Here is an 8,506-nt window from a genome sequence, read left to right on the forward strand (position 1 = left end):
TCACCTGGGGGACTTTTGGGCTTTATGGCAGATAGGGGTGGAATTGTTGGGGATTAATTATAGATAATGAACACACATCTCATCTTATTCCCCTTCCAAAGATCACATGTCACCCAACAGATAGCCCTCAGTATGGGTGGGTGAAGAAAGCTTCTCTCTGGGAACCGAGGAGGAATATATGGTGGAGTCAGCACTGGAGCAGAATCCCCTGGCTGTTAATGCCCCAGTTTTCTCATGTTTGGTGACAGCAGTCTGAGACTGTGTTGAAATGGAGGATTCCTCCATTTCTAATCTCAAATAAAGCTTTGACAAAGGGATCCCAGACAGGAACGAGCTCTCTGACAAGTGCAGAAGAGTATGAGATGAGACAAATTCATCATAAAGTGTTAAAGGATTGAAGTGAACTTCTGAGGAAAACACTGGGGGAGGGGGACTTGAACCAATGACCAAGGGTCACCACATTAAGAACATTTTTTTCTCCCCTTCAATGTCCCATCAACATGAGACAAATTTCATTCTTAAGATTATCTTTCATCATTCCTCAGCTTCTTGCTTAGGAATCACCTGACCACTGAAATCAAGTTATATTACCTTTAAAGACAAAGCTGTTATGTGCGTTTTGTAAAAACAATAGCATATACTCTATAAATACATTTAGAAAAGAAACAATAATTACTTTGATTTTTAGAGGTTTTGTTATCTTCAACTAATATTTTGCCAAATAGTACATGCTTCAACTGTTATGTTTTCATAAATATTTATGGATGATTTAATACATTATCATCTAAAATAATTCATGTCTTTATCTTCTTGAGAAGAGTTACATAAAACATTGTGGTGGACCACAGGTAACAAGGATGTGTAGCAAAATCTGACTCAAAATGTACTTGATTGAAATGACATAATTATCAACTTAAAGTCCAGAATTATCAGATCCAATGAGGGAAAAGAAGAAAAAAAAAAACTCTTGTTGAGAGATTCTTAGTATAATATCAATATTCTTTCAATAATAATTTCATAAAGTAAAGCTATAGATCTTCATCACAGCTAAGTATATACAAAGATTAACTCAATTAATGGTTTTCTTGGGTTGGAGCATGACCTTGAGGAAAGCACTTGATTTCCTAGGCTTTGAAAGACTGGTAAATAATGTTCTAAGCAGGACATCTTCAGCAGCATTTATTGAAATATTAGAAAGCACTACTGTAAAACAGAGACCAGGAATTAAGCAGAGGTTCAAGTCCAGACAGTAACCTGACCTGTTTCCCCTGTATATGTAGCCATACCTAGAGCCATGGCTGGCCCCATCAACACTCTGCACAGTGCAAGTCAAAGAGGATGTGGGATTTTAATGACATTTCTGGAAAAACAGCTGATTTACATGGCAATCATCACAGAAGCATTCACTCTTAACAGATTTTTACTTCTTAAAAATGAAGAAACAAAACAGTGTAATGAAAATACCCGTGAGAAAACTTGGGTTCTAATTCCTGTTCTGACAATGGTGTGACAACAGCAAGTGCTTTCACAGCTGAATGAAACTCCCTCTCCTTATCTGAAAACTGAGAGGATTGGGTTTGACTGGGGCTCCCACTAAAATGCCCACAGGAGCCATAAGCGGCCTGACCTTCCTATGATGAAGGCAACTGATACTGAGGCTCCCGTTGGGACTGTGAGAAAATGGAGAAGGCTTCTCCTTAGTGGGGATAATCGGTCAGCAACGGTAGATTGTTTCCAGGTAGGAATGCAGGCCCTGAGGTGCCATATTGTCAGATTTGTCAAGAAAATACAGAAATTCAGATTTTTATGTCAAATATGCCGGTTTTCAAATGTTGGTAACTAATTTAAAATGGGGGCTGGGGGGAGACCACCGTGAAGGCAAAACTAAGCATAGGTTAGGATGGGGTCTGTGGCCGCCGTTTTGTAACCTCTGCTTGGAAGCCTCCCGTCTGCCCCTGCTCTGTGGTTCTGCTGGAGGATGGAGGAGGAGCTGGGACCACTGAGCACTAAGCCCCTGCACAACTCTAATTAATCTTCTTTTCACTTGGTTTCATTAACACATGAATACAGTAGGGAATCAGAGCGACCACAGTCAGTGGGATGGATGCACTTTTACAGAAAGACAGGACGTAAAATAAATGCTCTGCATGAGTGGGGATCTTGATGAAATGGTAGAGCTGCAGTGTGATCAACGAGGCCACGGCACAGAGCAGCCGGAAGCTCAGCTTGTAGCCATTTTCCCCTCGGCAGCTCCTAAGGAACATCTCTGAGTTGATTGCAAAGCCCAAGCCAAAGAGCACCCCAAGATTCCTCACGAGTCCGGCAAAAGGCGTGGTGTCAATGTGGATCCAGTCAGGGTTGGCACACCATTTCTTGGCTATGGGCAGAGACCACAGCAGGTCAATGTCAAACAGTCTGAGAAGCAGGTAAAAGCCGAGCGCAAACAGAAAGAGGAAGAGGTTGGTCTTCAGATATGTGCTCAGGCCGGCTGTTTGGATGCCTGGAGTGTGTTCAAAGGCCTCCGCCACAAGCATGCCTGGGGATTAGATAAAGACACTGCAGATGACCAGGTGCCCTTGAGCTCCTCAGGAATCATTCCTCTCTGTATTAAAGAATTTACCATCGTGTTCATGATAAAAGGCTTTAGACATCTAGGTCCTATTCATTTTACAAAGCCCTTTCCCTAGGCAGTAGCTAAAATACTTGTCCCATGCTTTTTCCACCATCCATCCACAAGTGAATCGTTCAGAAGTCCGTGGCACTGGGTGGCAAACACTCTACAGGCAGAGCCCTAGGTGCTCGCAATTAATATTCCAATTGCCATAGCCAATTAACTAAAGAGCCTTTGAAAGGTATGTGGGGCTAAATGGCGGAAACTCAAGCACGTTGAACGCCGCTTCAGGAATACAAAGCAGCTGCTCAATGAAGTCCAAGGTCATGTAATAATCACTTCAGGTGTATCGAAGAGAGTGGCGTGGCATGCAGCCTGGAGGGCCATTATGAAGTCCCCCAAACCAAGATACCAGCCCTCTGTCTGGGCTGATAGCTTGGGTGTTGGATGTGGCGCTAGCCACCCTTCAGAGAAGCCCCACTCACTGAGAGGTTATGTCTTTATGCCATCGAATGAGACCATGCCATCGTGTACATGGAGGATTTGAGAGGTGTGTTGAAACTGCTTATGCTCCCAGGGTAGCATTTGGTCTCAGTGGCTTGACAGAGTTACCTGAGACTGGGGTACTGACTACCAGGGAGAATCCGACGACATAAAACAAATGACACTAAAGCTTTCCAATGACACAACTCAAGGTAAGTGATCATATTTACCACCAAATACTCCAAGAATAACTTGATGAGGAAAATGTGTTGCTATGAATACTCTGGAGATGCAGACACTGATTTGAATCAACCAAAAAAGACTCCAAAGAAATGACCAGGTCAGTCTACGATGGAAGAATAGATATAAACGTAAAAAGCAAAGAAATTGTATCACTCTTAAAATTAAGGGGGTGACACCAGAAGCTCTTTCTCAGAGGAATCCATCTAACTGTGACATAACTATGATTCGAGAGTCATTTTTTTTCCCACAATGTTTTCATGTGCTCCATAGGATCTGAAAAGCTTCAACAGAGGTTTTTCCATTTAGCAATGCATTAAGCTTAACAGTACAATATCCTGAGATTTTAATAAGTGCTATAAAAGGAAGCCAATTTGACATCCTGATAATTATTTTAATGGAATATGGGCAGTTCAAATTCAGGGGAATTACTCATAATCCAGAATGACCTAGAATGGATCATATACACTTTTACTCTCTGTTGTATGTGCTGCTTTTTTTTCTGTCCCAACATGTTTTTGTCTGAAGAAAACTCACTGGAGAGGCAGCTACCACTCTGATGAAAGTCACACAAGCATTTCATCAAGGACAAATTTTCACTGGGTTTAATTTCACAGATGCTCAAGAGTTCTGATTCTTTGTTTTTTGACAAATGGAAAATAAGAGACAAGGGAATTGACTTAGACATTATATACTTTAGATTGGAAGCAGCAATTTGCAAAAAGCTTACAAAAATACTAAAGTCCAAGCTCATCATTTTCATAAAGAATTAGCGATATTCAGTTATAGGAATCCTTGGGTTTCTGCTGCTGAATGTTTTTTACTGATAATCGGAGCAAACTGTTATTGAAAAACTAAGAAATAGAAAGAATGAGACTTTCCAAGAGGAAGTAAATAGAAGTTATCCATATGGAAGAAGAATAAACAGGGATTTGGTGATATTAAGATAAAGAATAGGCACTCAATAAATACGGATGGACAAAGGAAATGTTGCAGTTATAAAAATCTAAAGGGAATTATAGAACTTATTTTTTAAAAGAAACAAATGTTTCGCAAGGTCTGGGACTTTGAGGAAGAAATTAACTGCAGAGAAAAGGTGAGGATTATTTAGATTCTCTTTCAAAAATGTGTCCATGGATAGAAAATGTTAATTTCTTTAAATTATAACTTTTGACTGGTTGTTTGGGGTTGGATAACGAACACATTAAGGTGTACAAGTTGTGATCTCATTAGAATAAACTTTGTGAAAATACCCAAATTTCTTTGGTGGCTGGTTTCTTATATTGCCCAATAGTACTCTAAAAAGTGCAAAATGTGATGGATCTTGGAATTTTTTTTTTATTTTAGAAGAACTTTAAATAATGGTATATGTTATAGTATTTTTTAAGCAATTAACTGATAAATCTTATCTCAGTAGCCTAATAATGTATGATTAAAGTGGCGCTCAGAATTGTTTTAATGATAGGTAAGTATTTCAGGAGAAAAGAGAAGGAAACATCCCAATTCTTATAAGAATTATGAATAATCTTATATTAAAGTTCCAGGTCATTCTAAACACTATGATTCTACTAACATTAAGTCTACTAACAAATTTAAGTTTGCCTTTAGAATGTTTTTAATTAAAAAGGTTGCTAGTCTTTAAGGCTAGAATATATGTTATTGATGTCAAAAACATTGGTTATTCAAAGAAGGAAACATAATTTTTCTAAACTGATACATTCAAGGGGAGTGATAATTCCCAAACTTCTCGTTAATCTTAAAGCAAGGGAATATGCATGCAAAAATACTTCCTTATATAATTTTAGATGACTTATGAGCTACCAAAGTGATTATTGTATTATGGAAACCTAAAGGCACTTCCAGCGAGTCATTAATCAATTAAACATTTCCAACCTTATAATGTGGCAACAGCTCTGAGCTGATGAGGACATTATCTTAAAGCAAAATATTAACTTTCTATTCATTTTGCTATTTTGGCTATGATCGAATAGAATAAGCACATTTCAACAACTAAAAATACACCAAAGTAAATTTTTAAAGGGCTTTCTGTATTCAAGACTTTCTGTATTCACATTCCAGTGCTACAGAAACTGGAGCAAAGCTGACCTGTGCAGGTAAGTTGTCAACGACTTATCCATCTGACTGACAGTGTGGCTCAGGGCAGCTGTTACCATGACGTACCAGACACACGATGAGCCCATTGCATGGCCAGATGGACTTCCTGCAACAACAAAGTGCCGATCCATTTGAAAGGTGGTTAATAGAGTATCGGTATCAGAAATAGACAGTAGAATATTAGCCATGAAAGTTACACATAACTCGGAAAAAAACCACAGGCTACATGTAATGTTTAGAAATAGAAATAAAAGAAATCGAGTCAAATGGAGCCTCGAAACACTATTTCAAGAAAAATTTTTTCAGATATTTTCAAGTTCATCAGATGCCAGAAATCAAAATGTTCGAGGCTAATTAAGAACTTAGGCTGTTGCACCAAAATCTGTCACAGCCCTCCATGTCTTTCATGCCTAATTGTTTTTAATTGATGAGAAAATTAAAGTACCTGCATTGGATCCTCAATCAGTTTATTCTCCTTGGGCTGAAAAGTCAAATATCTGAAGGATATCATTACTATGTTCCGCTTTACCAATTGACTTACAAGAGACTGCCATGTACCAGTGGCTACCTCTGGGCCTACCTTGTGGTTGGTCACTGCAACAGATGTCTTTGTCATTAAATGGATGAGGGAAGCTGTAAAGGGCATCAATCCTGACAGAAGCCGGGCAGCCTTCCTACTTCCAGAATGTGTTTCCCACGCAGCTTGATTTTTTAAAAATTCATTTACTTTGATGTTCACCATGAGTTTTTACCAACTGGAGATTTATTCAGATTAAACACCAGTCTGTTTTTTAAAAACACTACATTAAACAAAGACAATCTATTTCTTATAGCTATAGTTCTTTCAAAGCTATATCTTATACAGGATTTTTCAGAGCCTCTTATATGCTTACATGAGTTGTAAATCTTCAGGGAGTGAATGTAGAATACAATCTCTCTCTCTCTCTTTTTTTTTTCTTCAGAAAATGTCTTATGAGGTAGAACATTGCTGGGAAATGCTGGGATAAACCAAAGTAGTATTTCAATGGTCTCAAAGGTTACCCATCCATCCATCCATCCATTCCACATTGGTTGCACAAAGATAAAATACACGTCATCCCTGTCCTGATGGGACAGGTTATTGGGGGAGCCATATATATGTAAAGAATTAATTATAGTACAGTGTGATAAATAGTATGACAAATGGATGTATACTTTTATGGGAGCAAGAAAGAAATATATCTGGGGAACTCATTAGGAACTTATACATTCACTATATTCAGTGTTAGTTTCAGGATGTCAAATGGCAAGAATTTTTTGCTATGTAACAAACTGTGGTAAGGTACAGTATCACACATTACATAACATGCAATTTTCCTTTATATGTATATAAACCTTTTCATAAACTCAACTTTCATAGCAAAGATTTTACATTCGGTCCAAGAAGGTTACTTATATGCTATATACACAAGACAAAAAAAGAAGTTTGAAAGAAAGAAATTCTAAAATTTGAAATAATCTCTACTGGCAATAGTAAAACCAGGAAGTCCTTACCTCATTCATGAGATTCTCAGAAGATCCATAATAACTTTGCAAGTTGCTCAGCAACAGATAAATCAACATTTCTAGGATTTTAATACAGTTCTTTGGGAATTTCTTCTAGCTAATTGTTTTTTGTTTGTTTTAGAATCAAACCATTACATTCTTCCAAGAAATAAATGAAAATATAAAATCATTTGGAAAGTAGTCTCCCAATTTACCTTTTTACAAATAACAAAATGATTATTCATAAAACTTCTTTCCTTTTCATTAGCAATTTTTATGCTTATGAACTTTTAGCATCCATGACATTTTCTTTAATACCCTATATAATATCATATAGTAATTAGGTAATAACCATACATAATGACTCTCTGTTGGAATATCTTTAGTAACTTGAAGCTGCTATAATTGCTTACCTGGACCTGTTTCACATGTAGTGGGGAACTGTTCAAGGCATGGACTTGAGTGATTTGGGTAAATCTGAGTTTCTTGGACCCACCAGTAAGGCCGATGACCAAACAATATCCTGTATTTAAAGAAACATAAATATGCATACATATTTAAACACACAACTATTGCTTAACTGAAGACTAGCTATCTCTCCTATAAAAATGACTCAAGCAGAGGGTTGACAGGGAAAGCTCATGATTAAGAGACTTTGGGTTCTGGTCTGTCTCATTATAGAGGATGACACAGTCATCGGGAGTTTTTGGCATCCTAGTTTCCAAGAAGAACAGGGGCTTTTTTCCTTGTAGGGAAACTTCCGTGGGTGCTTTGGATTCTTAGACTGGGAATATCCAAGTGGTCCCTGGAATTATCAATCCTTTTATTATGGTGCTGTTCATTTAACTATCTTCTTGTTTAATCACAGCATATGTGTTACAGGGTTTGGAATTTACTTATAAGTCAAATAAAGTATACATTTCTATGCTTTCTGTAAGTTCTATTTATGAATAGGTGTTTCAAGTTAACTGACACGTTTGAAAGATTTTCCAAGTAAAACTATACACATCTGAAATGTGATCATTAAGCCAAAGCTACAAATTTAAGAATAAACTTTACAAAAAACAAACAAACAAACAGAAGGCTTACCATTTAAAAATAAGATTGAACCAATCCCCAATGACTGCTACCCATATCATCTTGGTTCCAACTGTCTGATTAAGTTGAAACCAAAGTGGAAAATAAATAGAAAAGATATTCCGGGGATCGCCAACATTGGACATAAAATTTAGAAAATTGTAGTAAGCTCGATAGTCCTTCTGCAAATGCTGAATAGCGAGCACTCCATTCCTATGAAGGAAATCCATCTCGAAAGAGAGGCAATTCTAAACATAGAGCAATTGGAGCTTAAATGCTCTGGGTCCCACTGTTTTTATACTCTGCCCTCATGGCGGGTGCGGCCATTACCGCAACATGTGACGCTGACCATCTGTGAGAGGGCACGTCAGCCCTCCTCTGCCGAAAAGCTCATCTGTTGATGATTTTAATTGGTGCCAAAGAGGTGAAGTACATGCTGATCTGTGGCAAGTCGAG

General features: G+C 37.9%; 1 protein-coding gene across 1 annotated transcript; it reads right to left on the reverse strand.

Moving 5' to 3' along the window:
* Positions 1 to 1,329: 1,329 nt before the first annotated feature.
* Positions 1,330 to 8,297, reverse strand: G6PC2 (glucose-6-phosphatase catalytic subunit 2). The gene is made up of 5 exons (XM_025852735.2): positions 8,063 to 8,297; positions 7,387 to 7,496; positions 5,441 to 5,555; positions 3,325 to 3,440; positions 1,330 to 2,536 (listed from the first exon to the last, which is right to left on the reverse strand). The coding sequence occupies exons 1-5, from the start codon at positions 8,278 to 8,280 to the stop codon at positions 2,025 to 2,027; spliced, it is 1,071 nt and encodes a 356-aa protein (XP_025708520.1). The 5' UTR covers positions 8,281 to 8,297; the 3' UTR covers positions 1,330 to 2,024.
* Between the last annotated feature and the right edge of the window lie 209 nt (positions 8,298 to 8,506).

This window comes from Callorhinus ursinus, unplaced genomic scaffold (genome assembly GCF_003265705.2).
Source record: "Callorhinus ursinus isolate GAN/ISIS: 27379988/994484 unplaced genomic scaffold, GSC_fseal_2.0 scaffold2, whole genome shotgun sequence".
NCBI lineage: Eukaryota > Metazoa > Chordata > Mammalia > Carnivora > Otariidae > Callorhinus > Callorhinus ursinus.

What these genes read in the sequence shown, in the direction of transcription:
- G6PC2 (XM_025852735.2), bottom strand. Translation starts at nt 8,280, where the DNA reads ATGGATTTCCTTCATAGGAATGGAGTGCTCGCTATTCAGCATTTGCAG. An exon ending in TTGACAACTTACCTGCACAG is followed by an intron (nt 3,441 to 5,440) that starts GTCAGCTTTGCT and finishes CTTCCATCGTAG; the next exon opens with ACTGACCTGGTCATTTCTTT. An exon ending in TATTCTTGGAGTATTTGGTG is followed by an intron (nt 2,537 to 3,324) that starts GTAAATATGATC and finishes TCTAATCCCCAG; the next exon opens with GCATGCTTGTGGCGGAGGCC.